The sequence below is a fragment of the Psittacula echo genome (assembly GCF_963264785.1).
Source record: "Psittacula echo genome assembly, chromosome: 6".
Taxonomy (NCBI): domain Eukaryota; kingdom Metazoa; phylum Chordata; class Aves; order Psittaciformes; family Psittacidae; genus Psittacula; species Psittacula echo.
Window position 1 is genome coordinate 25400744 of NC_137743.1, and position 26816 is coordinate 25427559.

At 40.7% G+C, this 26816-nt stretch overlaps 1 protein-coding gene across 1 annotated transcript; it reads left to right on the top strand.

The window, feature by feature from the left end:
- Positions 1-891: 891 nt before the first annotated feature.
- On the top strand, positions 892-26039 carry PECR (peroxisomal trans-2-enoyl-CoA reductase; the record flags this gene model as incomplete). The annotated part of the gene is given in 10 exon segments (XM_080620859.1): positions 892-1006; positions 4101-4229; positions 4232-4233; positions 18710-18875; positions 19530-19611; positions 21618-21714; positions 24515-24625; positions 25185-25296; positions 25419-25456; positions 25462-26039. Coding segments are annotated over 10 exon segments (897 nt in total). The 3' UTR covers positions 25507-26039.
- Positions 26040-26816: the final 777 nt, after the last annotated feature.

Here is a 26816-nt window from a genome sequence, read left to right on the forward strand (position 1 = left end):
TTCTATTGAAAAGGACAGAGGAGATGCCTGGAAAGATACTGAACATGCACACATGCTCCTGGGCACATCGCTGCTGGTTAAAATCACCTGCAATGGACAAAGATGCTTTGTCACTTCACTGGGGGATACACAGGAAAATAACGTCTGTCCTCTGTGACAACTGAATAACTAATACTGAGCTTACTGAGGGCGATTTTAAGTGGGGAAAAACAAACAAACAAAACCCCGTAAAGGCACATCAGCACACAATGGCTATGTTAGGGACAAGTAAACGGCACCACCTCAGCCTTCACAGCCTCTTCCTGACAAAGCCCATGCCTGGAGACAGGATTCTCCGTCCGCGGGTGCTTGCCATGAAACACCAGCGGCTTTCTCTGCTATTTATGACACTTTTAGAGCATTATGCTGTCTCCTCCTGGCTGGGGCTCCGTTACCCTGCTCCTCACGGTGTCTTCCCGCGTCGCTGCGGAAGGTGACCCGAAACGGTGCAGAAAACCACCACAACCCCTCCCTGTACAGCAGGCGAGACCGCGGGTGGGGGTAGCCTGGTTTGCTTCGAGGCTCCAGCAGACTGAGGCGACCCCGAAGCACCAGGAAGAACCTACCCCTCTCAGGTGCTCGGACAACGGTCCCTCCCCCACAGGAACAGACCCGGGTGCCACCCACCCGCGGATAACTGCCCCACCCCTCACCCCCTTACCTGCCGCCCGCGGGGCCCCGTACCGCACCATGCTGTGCCGTGCTGTGCCGCAGCACGATCCGTGTCGCCAGGACCCCGGACACCTCCAGCACCGCGCAACCAGCACCGCGCTCGGTGCACCCGGGGCGGGTGGGGCCGCGCGTCACGTGGCGGGGGTGGCGGCCTTGGCTGTTGTGTGAGAAAGGGGGAAGATGGCGGTGATGAGCGGACTGCTGGCAGCTGGGCTGTTCCGGAGGCAGGTGGCCATCGTCACTGATGGCGGCACCGGCATTGGCAAGACCATTGCCGCCGACTTGCTGGCGTTAGGTGGGCACGGGGAGGGTCCGCGGGGAGCCCCAGTGGGGTAGCGGGGCAAGGTGGGTGTTGGGGGAGCAGGACTGGGAGTGAGGTGAAGGCGGGGGATGGAGTTTGAAGGGGAAGGCTCGGGGGATTGTGTTGTGTTATGGGGGTAGGCAGCGCTCTGAAGCGGCTGAGGAGTTTATGGGTGGGACGTTGTGACAGGAGTCAGTGAACAGTTGAGGACGGGATGAGATTGGTGTGGGACTGTATCTTTTGACCTGCTTGCACTTAAACAGGTGCATTATTTTAAACTAGAGTGGTCAAAATGAAGTTAAACTCGGACCCTTTCATTTTTTTTTCTTAACCGAGTTTTCATCTTGCTTAATTGGAGGATTTACTTTGTTGTTAAACTGAATCTTATGGAGTAGTGCAGTTTTGAACTGTTGTCCGCATGGTCAGCTTAAAAGAAATGGTGCTTCTCTCTTGGTGCTTGTGACAGAAATGTTCTGAAGTTAATCTTAACTTAGCCACTTTCTGGGTTTTCTTACCCTATTGATTATAGAGAAATGGTAGAATCTGGAATGAAAGGCAATCTGAGTAATCCACCTTGCAACACCTTTTCTGCAGGTTTCAGCACAATTGCTAGGAGTCATTGGCATCAGACTTGTTTCAGATAACGTGTTGCCAGTGTTGATTCACTGTCTTCAAACTACCAGCACTATTATGCCATACTCCCTGTGGTTTGTGCTCTTGAAATGAGCACTGTACTATTTCAGCGGGTAGTAAAGAGCTTTCTTGGTTAAGACTGTGCTGGGAGGCATCTTTGCCTCTCCTTGCCCTTATCACAGCTTTCCACATATTCAGTGGAGATGAAGTGAGGACTAGTTGTGCTACCTTTGTATTACTGGTGAACAGTTTTTTTAAGCTGTCCTTACATGCTGCCTTAAAGAGGTGCTTTTTAGGCATCATCGTGTTGTTGCTCGATGAAGGTACGTGGTTACCTTAAAATTGTACTTAATTTGATCTGCATTATTTTTCTCAAACAAAGTAACAAAAGCATGTATCCATAACATCCTAAATAGAAAACAAGGCTGCAAATCAGACGTGAGAAAATGAAGAAAGAACTATGACTGAAGTTCATCTGTGTAACTGTCTTTACCTGCAGTCTTGCTGGCTACTCCTGACAAGAAAACGACCAGGAATTATTTCCATGTATACTTTGCACTGTAGGCTGTATCATTTTGGAGGAGTGGTGGATGGACAGAAAATGCCTGTAGAAGCAGTGACAGATAATGCCAGTTGTGATGTAGTTTGTTTTTATAATCAGTTTTGTATGAAGCCTTGTGTACAGATTTAAACTTTCTATCTGGAAAACTCTGCTCTTTCTCCCCTGACTTTATAAGGAAATGGCCTGGTCATTCTTTGTGAATTAAAATAGGTGAAGTTTGTATAGTAAGTACCAAGTGTACCTCAGTGAGTTAGAATCTCCCCATCCACCAGTTAAGAGTATTTAGCAAAACTATAGTCTTTTACTGGACCTTACTATCAGTGTGTGTATTAATAAGCACTTAAGTTGGTAAATATAACTGTGCTACTGTGATTTAGTATTTCGTGTTAATCGTTAATTGTGTGTGCCATTTTATGAGCTCTGCGTTAGTCAGGTGGTTGTGCAAGTGGCTGGAGTTCATAATTTAAAAAATCAGGAGATGTCAGAGACTAGTATCTTTACGTGTGTTGTTTTAAGATGGCCACTGATTGAAGCTCCCATTCCTAGGGATATGTAGTTACAGCACTTCCTTCTGGAAGAATTAAACTCCTTTAGTTATTTATTTACTTTTATGTATAGTTTTACAAAACAGCCTGAGCCAAATGAACAGCTTGCTGCTCTTTACACCTACTAGTTATTTTTAGCTGATTCTTGTGTTTTTGATCATGAGAGGCCAAATTCCACTCAGGAAAATAGCAACAGCAATAACAAAAAAACCCCACAAAACCAAACAAAAACAAAAAACAAAACCACCAAAAAAAACCAAAACCACCAAAAAAACCCCCCCAAAGCAAAACAAAAAAACAACCCAAAAAAACCTCCACCAACCCACCAGTCAATATGTTAACTTTTTTGGTGTTTTTGGCTGGTTGAGGGTGTTGAATTGGTCTATGTTGAAGTAGATGAGCAGCAGGGCTGCTGGATGGCTTCTGAGACTATGGATGGAAGGAGGGAACTGTTAGCAAGATGCCTGCTTGGCAGTAGAGGTTAGTAATTTGCTTGTCCATAATATGAAATTATATGCCTACTGGATTTGCATTAGGAATTAGTTTGGTGTGCTCTGCTTTTGTCTGCGTAGTAGCAATTGCTGAAGCCTGAAGGCTGTCCTGAGTCCACTGGTGTGACAGACAAACTAAACTGGTTGTAGTGTAAGTGCTTGCTGTTAATTTGGCAGCTGCATTGTTTTTCTCTGTAGAATGAGTCCTCCTGCCTCCAAATGCTGAAATAAAAAACAACAGAAGGCTTGAGCTCCTGCCTATTTTTTCTTCTCCTTTCCAAGCTAGGATTCTGCAGTGTGTGGTGATGCCACAGGGAAGCCTCTGTTTCTGCTGTCTATAGTCTGCAGATAGGAATTAATCTTGTGAGGCTGTCATCCTTCCCTTCAGACTCTGTAGGGTTAAAAAGTATTTGCTCACTGCTAGTCCAAATTACAGCCAGACATGCAGTAAGATTACTTTTGTGGGTTTAGGAGCAAGCATTTTTTGGTAATCAAGGCCTGCTGAAACATCTTTAATTCATGTAATTGATAAACACAGCTGTGAGCAGAGGCGGCAGAAGTGATACCTGAGAGCTACTTTGCTGACTGTGCAATTCACAGCCTATCTTCCCTTCTGCAGGAAGGACAGGAAACCTTGTAGACATTTTTTTGATTGCTCTTCTCCTGGCACAGTGGGATCTTGTTGCTAAGAAGCACCTGACATTACTAATTTCTTTTGCAAGAATTTCAAGACTGTATCTTCTAGGCAGTGACTAATAAACTCACATCCTACAAGATATCTCCACAATGTTATTAAACCCAGCATAACTGTAATTTTAACTATGTTACCTGAAGGATGTTTCATTTTGTCTCTACAGGTTGCAGTGTTGTTATTGCCTCTCCTAAATTTGACCGATTAAAAGCTGCTACAGAAGAACTGAGTAATATGTTTTCTTTTATCAGTCCTGCCAGAGTGACTCCCATACAGTGCAATATCTGCAATGAAGACTAGTGATGTTGTTCTGGGGATTAACATGTCAAAAGTGTTTTCTGTTTATAAATTCTCAGCTCTCCAAAGGTCTGCTCTGTCCTTCTCAAAAGTGGCTTAGAATAGGGGAAAAGTGAAGTAAAGCACTGTTAAACTGATCTAGATAAACTTGCTTTCCAAAGGAAGACTATTTTTTAACCACCTAAGCAAGAAGGCATTTTTAACTGCAAATATTTTTCTGAACATGCATACGTATTTCAGATATTTCTGGGAGAAGCAGACTTTGGAAATGGCATGTCCTACAGCCAAGTCAGAGCCCACTTAGCATGGTTCTTTGTCACATTGCTGTGACAGCAGTGAGGGGGCGTTAACTTATGAGGATGGAGACCTCAGAATAGTTTCTTCAATCAGGAAGTCATAGCATGGAATCTCAATGCCTGTGACTTGACACAAGTGCCCTGCATTGTCAATTTTGCTTGTATTGAAGGAAAAAAACCCCAACAACAAAACAAAACAAAAAACCAACCAAACACCCCCCCTGCCCAAGAAAAAAAAAAAAAAACCACCAAAAAAACCACCAAAATGCTATGGATATTATTATTTTTAGCCAATTTCAAATTTTGGTTACAATTTGTGGTGTGCCTCCTTATGAACTCTATCACTATCCCACTTGAGTTTTTTTTTTCCTTCAGATTGCAAAGAATGGAAGATGAAAAGCAAAAATACTTAATCCACATTCTTCAGAAGTCAGCATTCCCATCCCAGTTTTTTAATCTGTGTAATTAAACATTTAAAAGTCTATCATCGGGTTGGACTTTTAACTTACTGAGGAGAAATAGAAAATATTCCAGTAACCACCGACTGCTACATTTTTCTTAACCTTTCAAAGTCTGTTAAATTCTAGTGCAACTTAAATTCTAGTATAACTTACTTAATGACCTTCACTAGCTATGTAGGTTCTGGAAATAGCCTAACATACAACCATAAAGCAAATAAAAAATAAAATTCTTCCCTCAGGAAACAGCTAGTTCTATAAAATATTTAGTGATAGACTTTCTCTTCTGAAGGAGATGAGCCTTGGGGCTGTGCAGTATGTCACTTCACCTACCAGTGAATTTTAGGTTAGTATTTACTAGCATCAGCAGCGCCATATAATAGGTTATAACAGATGTCAGAGGGCAACTTACATGATTAAAGCTACAGGAAAGAAAAGAGAGAGAGAGAAAAGGCTTAAGCCTTCTTTCACATCACTGTTCTTGCAGAAAGTACTCTGGCATGCTCAGTAACCTTCTGCAGGTAAATCTTATTTCTGTATCAGTTTAAAAATGGGTTAGTGGGAACTGCAGTGTTCTGTGAGATGATAGGGAGCTTGGATGGCAAAATGAGGTAATCTCCACTAAACAAACTACCATTCATTTGTTCCCTGTTTATTAAGTGTGACTAACTACGTATTTGACAAAACAGCCTTAGATGGCTTTGGAAACTTTTTTGAAGGTGCTTTTAAAGCCTATTTCATAGTGCTGTATAAAGTTTTTTGGCATTATTCTGTTACTGGTAGCCAAGCTGATACTTGGAGAAATTTCTGCTTTGCTATTACCCTGCAATTTCATCATAGAATTGTCGTTTCCCATGTAGTTTTAGTCTCATTTACAGATGCACCTGAACTTTTAATACAGTGTTGGAGAAGCCTCTATCAGGCATCTCCTGCCAGTGCAAGTTCTCTTAAATCATTGCCATTTCATATCTGTTTCTATTGAAGAGAGGATTCAGAGGAATAAGGTAAATTAAACCCTAGTCTTGCATTTTTCTGTCATCAACACTGTCTTATAGTTTGACTCGCTTCAGTTCTCCAACTGCTCTTACTACTTTCTGTTGTATTCTTTCCTATTTAGAAAAAATATCACTATGAAAACTTCATAAGCCTTTTGTGGAAGTTTTAAATAAGGAATGCAATTTCTGTTGTTTGTTAACATAAGAACTTCAGTATTCATGCTAAACAAATATTTATCCATTCCAGATGCCCATCTCCAAGACCGGATATTTTTACTGGTTAGAGACATCCTGTGATTTTTGTTCTTTAGCTCTCGTTTTTCTGTTTCCACAAGGGAAAAAACTTCAGAGTTCAGGCCTCCTTAGATGTCAGAACTGATCCATCACAAGCTACAAAGCCCAGGAAGCTTCCTGAAGAGCTACATAATTCATTTAGTATCTCCTTCTCTTTGACATCTCACTGAAACCTTTCTAAGAGTAAGTCTTTCTCTTAAAGGAAGCCGCAGTTATCACCTTTAGAAAAGCTATCTGTTTGTACAGTGGCATGCTTTTTTTTTTTTTTTTTCACATCCCTACATCTCTGCCAGTCGTTCTGCATTTCTTTAAAGGTCCCTATGAATTTTGTCATGGCTTTAATTTTATAATCGGGCAAACTGGAGGGAGAGATTTTCAGTAGAGGAGATCTGAGGAAAATGAAAGTGCTTTCAAAATTGCCAGATGATCTTTTTGTTTGCTTGGGCTTTTTCACCTCCTAGTAAAAGTCTTAAAGTAACTGACCTGCTTTGGAGGTGACACAGCTCATTCCTCCTGTGTATCTTAGTCTGGATCTGTGAAAATCAAGCATTAGAATATTCACCCCTCATCATAGAGTGCAGTTGGTTTGTTAGAGCTCTTTCTGGCCTAGGAAGAGTCAAAGGAGGTGCAGTGAATTAATTGCTGCAGAAGCTAGATGGCAGATATCATGGCAATAGCTTAAGGAATTCATGTTTTGAAGTCTCTTAATCTTCATCCTCGGAGGCCTTCTTGCTGTCTAGCAAAGGTTACTTCTCATTTTATGTACAAGAAATAATCTTGCTTGATGGAGGATTTTCAGCCACTGCATAATCTGTCAGGCTTATTTGTCGTAAGTTTGCTGCTGCTGCTTTTGGCTAGTTTTCTACCGAGTGTTTTATAGAGGCTAACATATCTGGTTTGGTTTTAAATATGGAAGAGTAGAGGGTTCTGGATGTCAGTAAGAACAACTGAGGTTTTTGTGCTTTGTCTTCATTGAGCCTTATTCTGAAGTAATGTCTGTGCACCTGTTCCTTGTCCTGTGGTCTGGAGTATGTAGTGATCAATATTGCTTCTTAGTGATTATGAAGCTGAAGTGACTGTAATTATTTCAATGTTTTCTAGTACTGCCCACATAATTGTTGAATATAACAACAGCAGATCAGCTTGCTCTTGCTGAGATGCAGGCCAGACAGCTATGTGTGTGCCTTTTCAAACCAAGCTCTTTTTCCAAAGTCAAATTAATTAATTCATTCCAGTGCCTTTGTGTAATTTTGGCTGGACTAGAGGAGAGAGATCCTCTCCTTTTTCCATTATGAAAAGAGCTTTCTATTTATCTTTGTAGGTGTTGGGAAGGGGAAGCATTTATTTGTATGTCTTAAATGCTGAACAACAGAAGATCTGTTGACAGGGGAAAGACAGACATGAGGAAGTTTTTACCCTTATAAAGCCTTTGTGATACATGTTCTGGACAAACATTTATTTAACTGACACCTAGATAAGTAGAAGACATATCTGGATAAGTGGAAGATAAAACTTTTTACTTCTAGTAGGCCAGTGTTCTTGAAATCAGCAGTTCAGAATTCCGTACACATTGTCCCCTTTCTATACTTAAGCTCCAGCAATAACTGTGACTGGATCAGAGCCTGAGGGTAAAACCTATCACTTGGACATCTGACAAACAGGATTCCTTGAGACAGACTCAGTGCAGTACTATTTAGCGCTTACCTTGTGTCTGAGTTCACTAGTAGCTTTTCTTTTCCAAAAAACTTTATAGCTTGGCATAGTCTTGGTTAGTAAATACTGTGTAAAGCCTGTGGTGGAAGGCTGTGGCTTGGTGGAGAACTGTGGATAAGAGATTCTTGTACTTTAACACAACAGAAACACAACGAAAAAAATAACGTTATCACTGTGCAAGAATGGCTAGTGGTTCTAGTCCCACATAGCAAATCTCTAACATTCTGTAGTGGGTAGTTTGCCTGGTGAGCTTTACTCAAGCTCCAGGTGACCTGGAGCAAGTGGACATTTGTCCCTTTTCTCTGTGTCAGCGAGTACTGTCTGTGCAGGTGTGCTACTGCATAATGCTTTTGAGTTGCAGTCACCTTACTGAACAGCTCCAGTCTTCTGGTTATGTCTGAAGTGCCTGATTTTGTTCTTTTCATTCTTTCTCAGAAGAGCACCCTAAACTGTTAGCTCTGCCTTGTACAGTTTTGCTTTGCTTCCAGAGAGTCTTTAGTAGCTTTTTAATTAAGTTCTTTCTGTGTGGATTTTGAATATTTAAGGATAGAAAGCAATCTTCTTCAGTTCTCACTGTGATTTAAATGTGTTCTACCAGACCCTCTCTCTTGCTGTGCTGGTGACTGCTGTCACCATGTTTACTGTAACTGGGAGAAGCACTGCAACGATGCTTTCTCTATAACAGAAGACATTATGAAGATTGCTGCAGCTGGAGCCATCTGAGTTGTCACTAGAAAGCTGACACCTGCTAGCTTGTGCTGGCTTTCTGAGAGCAGAACTGATAGACAGTTGGGTTTTAGGTTTGAGTTGGGATTATTTGTGTTTGATTTTTGTTTGTTTGTTTTGGTGATGTTTTAATTTTTTTTAATTGCCTCTGGAATATGGTACAAGAAGTAAGAACAAGAGTTTCTTAAGATATATGTGGCCTATTTTGAATTGATATGTCATAGCATGTTTTGTCTACTTGTTGAAAACTTACTTGTAATTTTTTTTTTTCCCAGTGGATTTTTCTTCTGATAATTTATTGGGGTTTGTTTGGGTTTTTTTACTGTTATTAGCATTTTCCTTTTTCTCTCTCCCACCCTGACCCTCCAGGCTGAATAGCCTTAGTCTGTTCAAGCATTCCTTGTACTGAAACCATTTCTCTTCCATAAATGAGCCTGTACTTCAGTGACTTATGGATAACAATATTCAAAGCAAGATTTTCAGGCTAACAAGGAGAAGAGTTTGATAGGTTGAGCAAAGCATGATTTTTGTTGCCTGTTGAGGCATAACTTGTTTTTCTCTGATTGTGAGCAAACTTGCAAGTCTTTGTGGCATGGTGCTTCTCACAAGTCATGGGTTTGGGACTGCAGTCACAAATGTTATATTTTTTTGATTATTTTTTTTTTCCTCTCAGATCCCTCAAGCTGCAGTGACTGATCTGAGGAATAAGATGACATTCAAAACTTAAAGATGGTGATTTAGGTATCAAAATTATTTTCTTAGTTTTTTTTTTTTTTCTCAGGAAGCATTAGTTTTCAGTCAGGCTTCAGTCGCTATATGTTTAGATTCTTTTCTTCAGGGAGGTGCATCCTTACAGGATCCATACTGTCCTGTTAAACCATCCTGAATTGAAAGGCAGCTATTTATGAGACTGAGTTGGTGACACTCTTGGCGAGATACAGATCATGCATTGCTGCTTCTTTTACTTTTTGATATGTCCTACTACTAATTCAATATAGAGGAGGGCTGATTGACATCCTTCTCTTAGCCAAATCTGTTTCAGAAGTAGCATAGCTCCTAATGTTTGGTTGGTTTTTTTTTATTTTTTTGGTCTGTGTTTTCTTTGACCACAGAAGATAGATTAACTTTTTAGGACTAGGAATAACTGATGCATCCTATCTAGTTACTATAGGGAATGTAAACAGGAAATGGTCATGTTGTCCCATTTCCCCTGTTTCTTGAGATAAAGATTAAATTATTAAGTAGTTGCTACAAAGTTCTTATTACTATCTTGTAATAGGAAATATACGTCAGCTTTGATATCTGTAAAATCTTTCAATGCTTTGAAATATGTTCTCCTCCAGAAGCTCTCTTGTGCTTAGTGTGAATGTGTGGTAAAGCTGCTCTACTTCCAAAAAAAGACAGTGTAAAAATGCTTAGTTTACAGCCTGTAGCTCAGATTAGGTCAATGTTAGAGCTAGGTTTAGGTTCTCAAAATCTCTTTCTTTCCATATGAATTTAAGCCACTTTTTTCTGCGCTGACAGCTCTTTGAGTGAGTGAATAACATGTCTATTGCTATTTGTTGTTAATAACTTCTCAGAGTACCCAAAGGTAAATAGTGCCAGACAGTGCTCTTAATTATAGTATTCATCCTGCTTATAGAAGGCAGTATCTGCTTAGTCAAATATTCACCTTTCTTTTGCTAAAGAACACAGCCTGCAGTATTTTCATAATTTTTTAGAGTTTGTGTTTTTGGGTAACAAACTAACCTTCTTGGTCTCTGTAAGAAGAGTGGCTGTTGTTAACTCATATATCAGAGCTTTAGTGAATGTACAAAATGTCTAGATAAGAGTGTCAAAACTTCACAAGGTGACTTATATTTTATATCTAAAATGCTCAAGTACATATGTCAGAAGAAAATTATCATAGTTATTTTATATGGAATGCTTCCAGCATCTGGTGCGAACAACCCATCCTTGTGAAAAATGTCAGCAGGTTCTTAGTAGGTCTTAAGTAGCTGGCTTTTGTGTATGTTTGCCTTTATAAACCTTCAGCAGCTTAATTCCCACTCTTTTTTCAGTGCTGGTATTTTATGTAGCACCTGCGTTATAACAGGAAGATCTCCTAAGTAAACATGGACTTGGCCTAATTCTTCTTGTTTTACTAAACTTGTCATACTGATCTTCCAGCCTTTATGAAGGCAGGTGCCTCCTGTTTATGTGTGAAAAGGATATGAGAGAGAAAATACTGTCTCAGAATGAAATTGTGTCACAGAAAGGACTCAGTCGGAGATCAATGTGATCAGACCAAGCCATTTATTCTAGAAAACTAACTCTTTATATACTATTTCTTAAAAATGTTTTCACTAACTTGGCACATTGTGATTGGATACATATCTGTGAGGCCCTTAACAACTAACATATAATTGGTTAAGCACAGGTGTGAGAACCTGACCTTCAAAGTTTTCCAACAGTCCTCAATTTAGCAACTCAGTAAATTCCAGCTCCTTCTTATCTTGCTGGGATTCTCACTCCCAGTGCCTCGCTCCCATCCTCCTTCACCTTTTGTTTTCCTTGGTTCATGTCGAACTCCATGTAGGCACTTGCTGATCTGGGTATGTGGCTGTTCTTTGCCAGAAAATCATCCACATCTCCCCCTTTTTCTTTTTATACAAGCCAAACACGCTTTGTAGCACTCATAATCATTCGTTGGATACATTAAAAATACACAGCAACAAAATCAAAATCATTAAAATGGCAATAAACACCATTAGTCCACCTTCTACTAAAGCAACCAGCCAACCTGTCAGTTCACCTAATAAATCGTCCAGCCAAAAGGCTTGCCCATCCTTATACACCATGTGTAAGATCTTAGCATGTTTCCATATTTCTTCAACAGATGCCAATCACAGGCTACTGGGTCTGCCATTTTTCTCCTGGATGTCTCTTTGGTAACAGGGGAAGCCATCCCTCACATCAAGGTCTGGCATGGCATGTGTCCCCACCGCTCCACGCCTGCTGGGTTGCAGCCAACAGCAGAGCTAAAGGTTCTTCTTGGTGGCAAACACAGAGGCCAACCCAGTCTTGCCCTTGACAGTGGCAGCAGGCATTTGGTCAACCTCAGTTCTTGTACCTGGTTGTCAGTGCAGAGTTTCACCTGCTTCATCCAGTAACAAGTTGCTACTGTGGCAAAGCACACACAGATTTACATTACCAGAGTAACTATTACAGGTTACAGCAGCATGTTGAAGATACTGATGGCAACAAGAAACCAGCCAAAGAATTTTCTTACCAGTGGAGTTCTCCCACCCTCTTAATTTGTTCCATTACCTGCTTTATAACACTACCATCATATTAGAATCTTTCTAGCTTTTGCCTTAGCATTTTCTAGCAGCTGCTGCAAATTTGCATGCTCTAACATCTCTTTTACAAGTAACAAATCCACACAATACAAGGTATAGTTTCTCATTAGCAACTGGCTAGTACATACAGGTGGTTTTATACACAAAATCACAGCCTCTAATAATAGCTACGTTACAAGCACACATATTCAAGTTGTTACTTTTCAGCTGCCCCCAAGTGATGTCCTGTAATCATTCATTTTTATTTTTATTTTTTTTTTTTTCTCTATTTCATTCTGCTCGAGGTATTCACTGTCAGCTCCTATAACTGAGGCACTGGGTTCCTCCACTTGTCTGTCCAGCTCATGGTGAGGCTTTGCAAACTTTGCAGGCAGCTGCCACGGACCTGTAGGTAGGAGGACACAAACATACCCCCTCTCCCAGGCTATCAGCTCTTGAGAAGGAGTTGGGTTAAAGTGATTCAAAGGCATCCTGATGGAAAAGGAATGTGAAGCTACAACTGCCTGCCTGCTTAGCAGCAGCCATAAATACCTGCTAGCAACCACACTTTCGCATTAACCCTTTCTTGCCCAAAATGTTAATCTGCTACCCATTAAAAACTTTTACACAAACCCAACAACAAAAAATACACAGAACACTGTCTGCCCTCAACACACACACACATGCATGCATGGGATCCCACAAGCAAACTCCATACAATTACAATATTCGAAATACAAAAAACAGACAATCATTATTCCCACTATACGGTCCCTCATACAGAACGTGGAGTAAGGACCCTGTGAAGACAATCAAAAATCAGCTCCAAGCAGCATCATCGCAGTGTGAGGCAGCAGGCTCAACTTTAGCAGGCGTCCCCGCAGAGGCTCTGCCTCCCTCACATCGCACGAGTCTTGGGCTTTTACACTGACCAAAATGCACACTCATTCCGATGCAGGTGGCCAGCCTACATCGGAAGAAGTGGTCAGCAATATCCATAAAAGTCTCCAAGGGTTGATAGAAACATGGATATACTTATATTTGCTATCTTCTAGTACATGTGGATCACAGAGAGACTATCAAATGAGTTGTATAGGGGGTCCCAAGTCCACAGTCCACAATGGTACTCATATAACATGTTCAAAAGCCTACAAGGGTTAAGACTTGTTCAATTATTTAAAGGGATTCCTAATAATGGTGCATTAAATTGCTCTACATTTTCACACACCCAACAGTTTTTCACTTGTGTACAATTAACTACCTTTTCTGACAGATCTACAGAAGCATTAGCCTTAAAAGCAGTATTAGCTATCTGAAACATAAGCATGAATATTGAAAGAAAGAATACTCTATTTACACTCATGACTATGTCTATCTTCATGCTTCTAAGCAGATCGCTTGGCACACCTTCGCTTAGTCCCCTCCCAATGCTCAGGAGGAATCTGCCATTTGTATGGCACCAGTAAGGGCTTTGAACATTCAAATTGAATAATGCGTATCTGCTTCTTCTGCTTCAATACCCGTCTCTGCAGCTCAAACTGTCCTTCAGAAATTCTAGGCATGAAACCTGGCTCGTGCCTCTTCATCCAGCCAATTCATTCGTCAGCAATGAGGGTGTTCTGTCTTCTTTTGGCAACGCTGGCTCCTTCCAAGGTTTCACCCATCGAGCTGGTACCCAACGTGGACCAGAGTCTGTGATTACACACATATATCCTCCACCAGTTAGTTTTACTTCCACAGGACCCTTCCAGGTACCAGTTTCCAGATCCCTATACTGGACCAGTATACCCTGAGTCTTATTCACATAACCTGACCCTAACGCTTGACATGTATTACAGCAGGAGGGTCACTAGAGTCTCCTACCAATCGCAAAAAGTTCATAACATACACAGCTTTCTGTATTTTTGCTGCCGGGGTAAGCCCTTCTTCCCCCGTTTTTTGTTTTTCTAACAATTGTTTCAAGGTCTGATGCGTACGTTCAATAATAGCCTGACCTGTAGGAGAATGAGGAATACCAGTGATATGAGCAATGCCCCAGTTATTTAAAAATTTAGACAGCATTGAAGAAGTGTAGCTAGGTGCATTATCCGTTTTAAGCTGTAAAAGTACTCCCATAACTGCGAAACAACCACGCAAATGTGTGATTACATGGTGTGTGGTTTCACCAGCCAGAGGGGTAGCCCAAACAAAGTGCGAAAAGGTGTCGATAATAACATGCACATACTTCAATTTTCCAAAAGATGATTCATGGGTTACATCCATCCGCCAAAGTTGGAGAGGCTGGAGACCTCGAGGATTGACTCCAAGGCCTATGCTTATTGTCTGGCCCTGACAATCAGGACAAGACTGTACAATGCCTGTCAGGGACAAGCCAAACTGGCAAACTAACATTTTTGCTGATTGGTGAAAGAAGGCATGAAATGCTTGGGCTTGTTGAGAAATATCTACCGGTGGTCCTGCCCAAGCTGGAGCAACTAATTCATCTGCTTTGTCATTACCATCACTAAGGCTCCCTGGGAGGCCCAAGTGACTGCGAATATGCATAATGAAATATTTACAGTTATGATTATTTACGAGATGTAACAGAGTTTTCAACAAAGTCCATAACCTGCAATTAACAACCTCCTGTAAAATTGCCCTCTCTAGACGTTGAACAATTCCTATGACATACAAAGAATCACAATGTTAAGCAGAGTATCAGGCCATCGCAGAAATACTACAACAATAACACTTAGTTCAAACGTTTGTAAGAAATCTGTAGAGTGACCAGGTATTTTGTTTCTTCCAACCATCTCCTGTTTTCCAAATGTATCCGGCTATGTGATTATTTCTGCTAGCATCTGTAAAAACAGTTATACCTGAAACAGGTCTGTCAGAGTAAAAGGTAACATCTTCATATTGGTTGTTTTTTAGCACAGTAAACAAGTTATGTGGCGGAAAATGTATGCTAACTTAGCCAACAAAATCTACTAAGACAGTGAAAAACAGTGCTGGACTACTGTGCCCACTCCAACCATATTTTGGTAAGGGGTAAACAAATTTGTGATGGATCACTACCTAGAATTTCTTGACAACGTTCACAACCTTGCTTAATTAAAGGGCAAAGGCTTCCAATCGTGTAGTAACAGTTTTGCGCAACCAGTAAGGTAAGAAGATCCATTCCAATATACACAAGGGATCCTTTTTCTGCAGATTCCATTGTGCCAACAAGCTAAACGGATGATACTGATTGTTTACAACAAACAAAGTTATAGATAAATCTGGGTTCCATTGGGAAGCATAAGAAGTAGATACTTTAGCCATAATATGGGCTAGGGCCTCATGCTGGATTTTTGACAGAGTTCTCTTTTCCTCTGTCTGTGGTTTGCTCTTCAAAAGAGGCATTAGTTCTGCCAAATCATTAGTAATTCCACATAAGGAACAGATCCACTGAATATCACCTATTGATTTCTGCATGTCTGACAAGGTTCTTATCTCCGTAGTAATCTTCATCTTCTGGGGCCTAACTTCAGTTCTGGAAATAATCCACCCCAGGTATCTCCATGGGGCATTACGCTGTACCTTTTCAGGTGCAATCACTAAACCTACTTTTGCCAGTTTGGAGAGGTATCAGTTATGGTAAAATCTATTGCTGTTGCCATGTCCACTCCAGCACTCCCTGCTGTAGCGGAGGGGATGCGGTCCACTCTGATTTTGTGTCATCGCGTGGGGTGGCATCGCGCTCACATTCAAGTTTCCCAACGGAGTTCCATCTTTCTTATACTTCGAGTGGCATTCAGTTGCCCTATGGCCATGTTTGTCGCATCTAGTACAATCACCTGTAAAAACTGAAGCACCACCTGCTGAGTTAGTTTTCTTTACATCGTTTTCTATGATGTCCCATTTGCCCACAATTAAAACATCTCACGCCCTTCATACCCACTCGATCACCTCGACCTTGCTGTAACAAAGGTTTGACAGCAGCAGCAAAGGCAGTAGCCATGTATTCTGCCTTTTCTTCAGCCGTGCTCACCTTAGAACAAGCGTCCATCATTTCCTGCAAGCCAGCAGATTTCGGTAAAACCTGTAAAATATGCTTACAAGCTGGGTTAGCATTTTCCATGGCCAAGGACATAAGCACAGATTCTTTAGCATTAGGTGCCAAATCAATATTCTTTTCAATAGCTGCTGTCAATCTATCAATAAATTGCATATATGGCTCAGTAATTCCCTGTTTTATCGATGTATAGGAGGGATTAGGTTTTCCTGCTTCTGGCACAGCTTTTAAAGCAGCTAAGGCCAATTGCTGCGCTTGCTGTAACACCTCGGTTCTCATACGAGCCTGTACTGCATCAGGGTGAAATTGTCCCTTCCCTATTAACATTTCATATGTAACACCATGTAAGGGATCATTAGGGTTGCGACCCAAATTATCATCAGCAGCTCTTTCAGCAAGCTCCTCAAACCCACTTTTAAAATGTAATAGCTGTGAAGGAGTTAACAGGACTGAAGCTACCTTAAGACAATCATTGGGAGTTAAGACCATACTAGAAAACAAGGCAGTTAACATTTGTTGTGTATATGGAAAAGACAACCCATATTGAGAAATTGCTCCCTTAAGTTCCTTTATGATTTTCCAGTCCATAGGAGTCCATTGGGTTTGTCCCTGAACATTCATAATGACTGGAAATGCAGCAGGGATGTCAATTGGTAGAACAGTGCCGTCTATCATTGCGTCTTGAATAAGACCTCGCCATCTCAAGGCAGTAGGGTTAGGTTGCAGAGGGGGCTTTGAGGGCGGTGGCAAGGGCGTAGCAAAAGGATTAACCTTGTTTAACTTTTCTGATTCGTGCCCCTCTTGCTTTGCTTCAATTCGCTCCAATCGGTCTCGTAGGTCCCGTAAATTTTTATCTAAAAGCTTAGTCCACTGCCCCCAATCCTGGTCAGTTTTTGGCCCCGGTTGGGGCAGCGCTAACGATGGTGTACATGGTACGGGTGGGTATAAATTCGGAGTCTCAGTGTCCTCCTCTGGATGTTCCCATTCTTCTGCATCAGGCGGTGGAAGGGCGGCGGCGGCGTAAAAGCGGCCGTCAGGAGCGGGGGGGGCTGTGAAGGCGCCGTGAGGAGCGGGCGGGCCGTCGTCGACGTGAGGGGCGGGCGAGCCGGCGTGAGGGGCGGGCGAGCCGGCGTGAGGGGCGGGCGGGGGAATTTGGGGGCTGGGCTCAGGGGCGGTAGCGGCACGAAAAGGATTCGAGTTTGGCCGTTTTGGCGGTCCATCATCCTTTTCAAAATCCCGATCACTAGTTATTGCTGCCGCCGGTGAAGGCATTGTCGGCACAGGATAGGGAGGATGCGCTGGATCCTCAAACATTCGCACTCTAGGGTGCACAAGCTTTCGAACCAGATGTTTTGCGCTTGAAGCGGCAGGCAGTTCCCCCTTAAGTACAGTGTCCGCTGTCGGACTCACAGCAGCCGGTCCCCCATGGTTTTGTGACGGCGAGTCAGAAAAAGCCGCAAAAGCTGACTTTACTACTTGTTGCTCAACCTTCATCATGCATATAGTTTCTTTTAGTAACCGCCACAGGGTAGCTAGAGATTTTGCTTCTTTAGACCCAAGGGTAATTTCGTCCCACAGGCGTGCCCCGATCTTTTCCCAAATCCCAAGCTCAAAGGCTTCGCCGACCCCCCGGATTAAGTTTTTCTCTGTACTCCAGAGCAACAACTTTTTTAACATAGAGTCATCATACTCTATCCCTCTCGTAAAGGGGATATGCTGGAAGAGCTTAAATATTGCTGCCTTTTTTTTACTCAATTGAGTCCCCATTTTAATCCTCTTCCTAACACTCGGCTGCTCACCTGAATTCCACTGTAGTGTGTCCCGGGCTCAAAGGCTCCGTAGCGTTCCGAGGCTTCTGCCTCCCGGACTCAAAGGCTCCGTAGCGTTCCGAGGCTTTTGCCTCCCGGGCTCAAAGGCTCCGTGGCGTTCCGAGGCTTTTGCCTCCCGGGCTCAAAGGCTCCGTAGGGTTCCGAGGCTTCTGCCTCCCGGGCTCAAAGGCTCCGTAGGGTTCCGAGGCTTTTGCCTCCCGGGCTCAAAGGCTCCGTAGGGTTCCGAGGCTTCTGCCTCCCGGGCTCAAAGGCTCCGTAGCGGTCCGATCCTGCCGGATCCCGGTCCTGCCGGATGAATCCTGGTCCTGCCGGATCGACTTCCCCGCGGCACCGCGTTCTTCGTTTTCAATGTGAAAAAGCCTGTTCGGGCGCCATTTGTCACAGAAAGGACTCAGTCGGAGATCAATGTGATCAGACCAAGCCATTTATTCTAGAAAACTAACTCTTTATATACTATTTCTTAAAAATGTTTTCACTAACTTGGCACATTGTGATTGGATACATATCTGTGAGGCCCTTAACAACTAACATATAATTGGTTAAGCACAGGTGTGAGAACCTGACCTTCAAAGTTTTCCAACAGTCCTCAATTTAGCAACTCAGTAAATTCCAGCTCCTTCTTATCTTGCTGGGATTCTCACTCCCAGTGCCTCGCTCCCATCCTCCTTCACCTTTTGTTTTCCTTGGTTCATGTCGAACTCCATGTAGGCACTTGCTGATCTGGGTATGTGGCTGTTCTTTGCCAGAAAATCATCCACAAAATTGGGTATTTAGTTTAATCAGAATACTATACTAACAAATATTGTTTCAGGTAGAAGCTTTGATGAAGTCTACACTAAGCCTGTATGGGAAGATTGACTTCCTGGTGAATAAGGGAGGGGGCCAATTTGCAAGTCCTTCTGAAGCCATCCGTGCAAAAGGCTGGAATGCTGTAATAGACACAAATCTGACAGGGACCTTCTATTGCTGCAAAGCAGGTAAGAACTGCACATAAAGCATTTTTTGTTTGGTTGGTTTGGGTTTTTTACAGCAATACCAGAAGACGAGAAATGTAAATTTTCCCTACCTTCTTTTTTCACGCACTTAACTGACAGCGGATATTTGTTTTCACAATCTCATCCAAAGCTTTATGTTAAACTGTACATTACATTTGTTCATATATACAAACATACATTTAGGGAACTATGATCTTATGGTTAAGTGCAGATTTGGGGAGTCAATTGGCTTGGATACTCACTTAAATGATTGTAGGAAAACCGATTAATTTCTGTGGCCTGAATTCACTGTGTGTAATACAAGAAAAGATTGCTCTCCTATCAGGGATGTAAATTTAACTTTAAGCATGATACGTGATTCTCAGATAACACTGGAAATGCGGAAATGCAAGTAACTTATATGGAAGGAGGGATTCTTGACTTCCACCAAAAGGCTTCTTGAAAAAGATCAAGCCCTATCTGGACCACACCTGTTAGCCCAGTGGTGAGGCTATAGTACAAAGAGCAGATTGTTTATCTAAATCCACACAGGAAATGTGTAGTGTAATTGGAGTTAGGAGTCAAAATTTGGCTCCAGTTGGCCAGTTTGCCTGCATTTCTGCCAATATTTATAGGTTATCTTCTTCCTTCGTACAGTGTACAATGCTTGGATGAAGGAACATGGAGGAGTCATTGTCAGCATTTTTGTTACTGTGAGAAATGGGTTCCCTGGAATGTCGTAATATATATTTTATTTTTACATTTTCCTGTGTTTTCCCCCTAGAAGTGCTAATTGCTCCAAAAACCTTCATTTTAGAAAGGTCAGCAGAAGAGCATAGAAATACTGCAGTTAGTTCAAGAGAGGACAATCATATCACTTGGCTGTATGTGTGGGGGTCTCTTCCTAATTCAGTAGAGACTATAGGAGTAAATGGCGTCTCTGTTCTCTGACGACTTGTTTGTAGGAAACTATGAAGCAAGACTTGCTAGCAAAATGTTATGCTAGTGGTACAAGTTGCACTTAAATGGAACCTTTACTTTCTCTCTAAATTTCTGGAGAATTTGTGAGAATTTGGCCTCTGTTGTTTTCCTCTTCTACTGTCAGTTTAGAGGTGTTGACGGTGTAATGAGTTATGGGAATACTGAAGTAGGAGGAACATTTCTAATATGTTCCTAGGTTTTGGTTTTGTCCTTTGGGTCATGTAATGCCTGCCTTTCCTGTTTTCCTTTTTACTCTCGCTTTTGTAGCCATCTTTCTTGGAGAAGGTCTCAGATACAGAGAATTGGTTCTATTTGCTCTGCTCCTTTCTTGGAGCAGAAGGAGTGTCAGGGGTACAAACATACTACCACATTTGTAGTTCTTTTATACTGACACAAATGATCACAGCTGTTTGCATGAAACTGCAGCATCCTCCCCATATCTGTGTGTGTACTACATTTATGCAAATTTCTTTATCCTCAAAATGGAGGTGAGCCAGGCATCTTCCAATCTGACACTTTTCCACCAAAAAAAATTTTGTTGAAAGAGAAATAATGCTCAGAACATGAATTCAAATTAAATTTCAAAGTTGTCAAAATGCTGCATTTTGACAGTTTCTTAATTAAAAAAAGTCTAAATTTCTTCTTTGAAACCACTTATTTTTTACATTTGAAATTAAATTTCTATTGAAGAAAGTATAGAAATCTAATTTGAGCGAATGTTACATTGCCTCTCTTTGTCCTGATTCAGAGTTTAAAGCTTTCAAAATTTTATTTTTTTTTTTTTTAAGGAACAGCAGAATATTTTCTCACTAGCTTGTTGGCAGTGCAAAATACATTTAGATATCCACAGGGTGGTGCTGAAGTTACAGTTATTTGAGTTTCTCCATTCTGGTTAAGTCTGTTTGAAATGTCACAGCATATAGGCTGAAGCTGTATTTGAGAGTTGAACCAAGAGATAAAAAACCTAATCCCGAATAACAGTGGAAAAAAAGTTTTCCAAAAAACTGTTGTGTGTGGATGAGGATGGACAAAACTACTTTCAAATTAAATTCTTGTTGATTTGATACTTGGTTTAGAAATCTACTGTTGAAAATTACTTGCTTTTACAAGTCCAGCCACCACTTGTGCCAAAAATCACCTGATACATTTTTGCATAAGTATAACTTCTGAACATAAAACTAGTAGAGTTTTTTTGCTCATAATGTGCCTGGAAGTTATTTATTTATGGCCTGAACACATGAATAAGTTGGGTTTTGTTATATTTTCCTTAAGTTTTTCTTATTTCTTTCCTGGTATTTGAGAAGCTTTGTATCTATCTTCTCTAAGTCTGTTTTGTTAGTCTAAAGGAATTAAACTCTATTAGTTTTCTCTGCATCCCACTTTCTGCTGTTCATCATTGCAGTCATTTTGTCTGCATTTGCTCAGCCTTGTAAACAGTCTACTTTTTGTAGTTTTACACCGTTTGAACTTTGCCTTCAGTTGAAAACAAAAACATTTTATAAGCCTGCTTCTGCAATAAAATGTAGCTGGCCTCATGTCACATTGGGGAAGAGATGATAAGTATTTCCAGAAATGACAGGAAATCATAGCATAGCTTGTTAAAACTGTGATGCTATGGTTGAACTTACAAAGTAGAAAATCTCTCTCTCACAGCTGGTCCAGCCGTGGAAAGCTACTCTGACTACCCTAGTGAGGATGTGGTAGAATTAACATTGGGCACTGTTAGCTGGGGAAACAGATGCTTCTTTTGCTTTTTCTCAATAGGCATTCAGGAGCTGCAAGAGCTGCAGTGAATAACCTAACCAAGACTTTGGCTTTAGAATGGGCCCACAGCGGAGTAAGAATCAACAGCGTTGCTCCTGTAAGTAATGGCAAATGATCTGATTAAACTTAGCCATCATACATGTTCAAGGCTAAAACTTTCATACTAAAAGGGATTTAAAAATCTATAGCCTGTAACTGTTTGTGGATGTCCTGGTTTAGCAGTAGCAGGCATTTTTTCTACTGGTGCAGTGCTGTGTTTTGACTTTTGGCCTGGGAATAATACTGATAAAGCTGATGTTTTCAGTTGCTGGTCAGAATGTTTACCCTGAGCAAGGACTTTGTGAGTCTCATGCTCTGCCACCAGGGAGGAGGAGAAGCCAGGAGGAAGCGGGGACAGGACACCTGACCCAAACTAGCCAAAGAGGTATTCCATACCACAGCACGTCATGCCCAGGATGTAGAACTGAGAGTTCCGGGAAGGGCTGGATCACTGCAGGGTGGGGGTGAGGTACCAGTTGGTGAGTGGTTGTATTCTCTTCCTTGTTATTTCCTTTATCATTATTACTATTAGTGGTAGCAGTAGTGATTTGTGTTATACCTTAGTTATTAAACTGTTCTTATCTCAACCCATGGGAGTTGCATTCTTTTGATTCTCCTCCCCGTCCCTCCAGAAGCGGAGGGAAGAAAGGTGTGTGTGGGGGGAAGTAGACTGCGTGGTTCTGATTTACGGCCTGGGCTTAAACCACGACAGTGGATTATTTATATATCTTTTTATAATTTCCTCATCTACATTCTTCAGGTCATTTAGAGTGTTTTATACTGTTCAGGTGATGAACCAGAGATGGAGCATAGAATTGCTTCTCCTTTCTCCTTTGACTTGGCACTCTTGTTTTGATTTGGGTTTTATTGTTTGTTTGTTTGTTTGCTTGTTTTGGGGGAGGTTTATCTAGCTTAATGAAATGATACCTGGGAGGGTTGTTGACCTGTCTTACAAACCCTTGACATAAAATTACCAAATGCTTTGCATTTCAGTAATGATTACTTTATTTCTGAACTCACAAATTTTTTTCTGTTTGAGGTTCAGGTATGCTGATGGTTCCCCACCTGTGTTTACAAAGTTATTTTGAAAATCTTTTGAATGTGTCACAATGTCTTTACTTTGTCTTCTACATGTTAAATTAATTGGGTTTAGGCATAAAAAGGCTATTTAGAGTGGATCCTCTCTCAAAGATATTATGTATAAAAATGTGTGTTCTGATTTTATTTTTTTCTTCTTATCAAATATATGCAGACAGGAAACCACTACACAGGTCAGCTAAAATACACGTCACATTTCTGAGGAAGCAGGTAGCATGTAGCAGTTGTTTTACATACTTGTATGGAAAAAGCAGCTGTCTTTTTCTAGTGCATGGTGCTGCAGACATAGAGGTTATATAGAAGCCCTGGCTTTAACATTTGAGATTGTGTGATCTGTTCTGATCTGTGTAATCTTCACTCTTAACCACAATTTATTTTGCACATTTACTCCCTTGAGAGCAAAAGAGGAAAGGAAAACTTTGTCCTACGTTCAGCATTTATCTTATCTCACAATATAGTTGTCAGATTGGTTTAGCTAGTCCCTAGGAAAATCTTTGTACTATCTTTGTAGGATGTCTGTATATCCTATTGTGCCTCTTGTCCTAAAACATCTGGCCCACTTTCTCTGGCATAGCACAGAATGCTTAATGGCAGATGTGTGTTGATCGTTCAGGTAGCAGCTCTTATGTAGCCTCTGTGAGGACTGAGCCATCAGGAGACTTGTTAAGGCTTGTTTTTCCTGTTTGTTTTTTCTGATTTACGAAGTCTTGGGGAAGTAAGTAAGACAGCATTATTATGTGAATATATTTTTCAGGCATGCTAATTACCTCATGAATCATACTAATTATATATTATAGCATATGTCAAAGGAAGTTTTTGACAAGCAAACACTTCAGTGGTTTGGCTCTTTCAGAAGGATTTGCTAGCTTTGTTACTGTGGTGGTAACAAAAATCCATGTAATATTTACAGTAACACTTCATATCCTTCTGTCACCTTTGTGGACATAACTAAATCTGTGGTAACCATACAAAACAGTAAACATTTCATAGGAGCAGAGTAATATGCAGGGAATAGGTACATAGACAGAGAAATGCATTCTAAAAAAATAGTTTCACATACCAGTTACTTCCCTGGCTCCCAAAACCTAGCATTCACGTTTCACAGATACCTTAGAAGAGAAATCTTAGCATGTACTCCATGGATGAACTCAAGTTTTATTATCTTATTTAAACTTGAGTCCCAAAGGTTCTGTTATAACTCATCTACGTAACTCTGTGTCACCACTGCTGTAGACTTCATCTTACCTCTCAAGTCTAAACTGGACTGTATAATTATCAGAGCAAAGACAGTCACCTTTTTCTGTTTCTATAGCAACTAAATAGGGAGAGTCTGAACTCTGATTGTGAAATCTGTCTGCTTCCATAATTCACAAGAAAACCAATCTAGCATTCTTACAGATTACAAGAAACTGTTGAGAACTTGTCCTTGGGGCTTTGTAGTTTTCTGCTGTAAGCTAATATGAAATGCTTGTCATTTCAAAACGGTCTTTGAGTTTCTTCTTATGCCCTCCACTGTAGTTATTGAAGTGACAGCAGAGAATTGGAATAATCTGAATTACTTTGCTTGAATAGAGATGTGAGTAGCAGCCAAATTACCTTATTCTATAAATTATACTATTCCATTAAATTTAAAAACTTGCATTCAAGTGCTGTTTGGGCGCTTTAATGCCACAGAAAATGAAAACTTCAGAGTTTTACAATGATCACAGTTTAAACAGTATGCAAGAGACCTTAATTTTCACTATGCTGTTTTAAAATAGGGACTAGTTTTTTCAGAAACTGCTGTTGCAAATTATGGAGAGCAAGGTACAATGATGTGGTTAAAGATCATACCAAATATTCCTGCCAAGAGGTCAGTGGTTCCTGAGGAGGTAATGTACTTCAGAACATTTGTGATATTTCTACTTCTGTGTCTCTATTTTGAAACCTCTTTGTTATATGGAGAATAAAAAATATTTAATTTTGCACTGTGATGGATTATTAAAAAAGAAAAAAGCTTGTGGTAACGTGTAGTAGTGCCAAGCAGGAGACTTAACCAATAGTCACTGTTATACTGAAAGTTTAATTTAGATGCTTCTTACAGCTGAAGTGTTTAATAATAGACATCAGTTTCTGAAAAAGTTGCCTTTCAACAAGAAGGACTGAAAGAATGAATTTAATGTGAAAAAAAGTGTCTCTTAAAAGTACTTAGCTCTCTTCCACCAAGAATGTGCATCTTTGATAAACTGTTCAACTCTTTTGTTTGATCATTGAGAGCTGACTGGTTTTCAACTGTTACGTACCTGATGTTTGAGGCTGGAAATAACGGCTTTAAGAGTGTTTAGTTTTCATTTCTGAATAGAAAACATTGGTATGTCTTGCCTGCAAAAGTTTTTACAAAAACAATTCCCAGCAGTTTAAGAAAGATTAAAATTGTCATTCTAGTGTTAGATATCTCCTGCAGTGTGTTTCCTGCTGTCTCCAGATGCTTCTTACATAACTGGGATAACTCTGACTGTGGATGGTGGCCAAAGTTTATATAGCTCTCCCCTAGAGATACCCAGTAAGAAACGGGCTACAAAACAGTGCACATCAATTTATTGAAGTCAGGCAATGGGAGGGCACAAAAGTAAAATGCCTCAATTCTCAATCAGTTAAGTATGTTGTTTTATTTGTTTTCTTCAGATCATGACAGATGGCCCTTGCCACCAGAAGGAAAAAATTCTGAATGCTTCCAAAGTTTCTTTCTGGCAAATTCAAGCCAAAGCTGTAAAAAGAATGATATTTCACCTTATTCCTAGTTGCACACTTGCTGGTAATCTTGCTTTGTGGTTTGGGCTGCTTACTCTCAGTAATTTTTTTTTTTTTTTTTTTTTTTTCTTGTACGTAACTACATTGAGTACCCTGATCTTTGTTGATTTATGTTTTAAACTTGAAAGGCAGTACATAGTGAATTTCTTCTCTGAAAACACTCACTGCCCTGAAAACATTCAGTCTCCTGGGGAGGGAAGGTATAAAAGACATTCTCCATTTGTGCAAACATTAAGAGTCTGAGACAGAGGTGAATAAATAACACTTACTTTGAAGTAAAGGGAGTAGAGAGGGAATGTTTCAGAATCCTTCTGTTGCTGATGAATTAGGGGAGAAGGTTATTTAAATCTGTTATTAGTTGCATTGATAACCCTTGAGGTAGCAGTGAGCTCTACCCTGTTTCTGTTCTGCCACACACTGAGTGTTCAGTGATGCAGTGATTTGAGGACTGAGTAGGTGTTTCTCAGAGTTAAAAATACTCTCTACTCAGAATTAAAAATAAGGCAGAATACTGTTATTTTCGAACTTCTATGGCATATCATATTGGAAATGTTTTTAATTGTTCGCAGATATGACGACATAATGGAGTAAAGCTGGTGGCAACTTAAGTTTGATAATCAGATAATAAACTTAAGCTTTAACATACAGTGATGGAAAATAGTATAAATTCAACAATTTAACATGAAAAATCTTGAAGCAAAACCTGTGGTGTATATTGCAGTGCTTTCTGCAGTATGCTATATTGTGAAAGCAGAAACTTGGAATCCTTCATTTACCTCTTAAAATGCTTTCTATCCATCCATACTCTGTTCTCTTACAGTGTTAATGCAGTTTTCTTCATCAGTGTCTTCAATGCAGTGTGATTTTTGTGATCAATGGAGAGATTCCATTTAAAAACCAGAAATCTTGCAATGTATCACTTGAAGATGCTATATTTGTCATTACTCACTTTTTAAAATTCACTTCAAGGCAACTGTTCCCATGTCTGGTAACTTTATGTTTGCAGCAACAACTGAAATTCATGGAATCAGGTTGCCACTATAGAAACAATCTCTTCAATACTTCATTTTGGATTGAATGTAAGAGTCTCTGCAAAGAGAATCTTTGCCTGTTTGTTGTCTGCAAAGTGTTTGACTTTTGTGTCTTTCATTAAATTATGGGAACTTGCATACGTACGTGTAGATTGCTTTTTCTTTTGAATACCTGAATGCCAGTTTGAGGGGAGGGTGTTGGAACCAAAATGCTTTCTCCTTTTGATATGGCCTCTTTCCT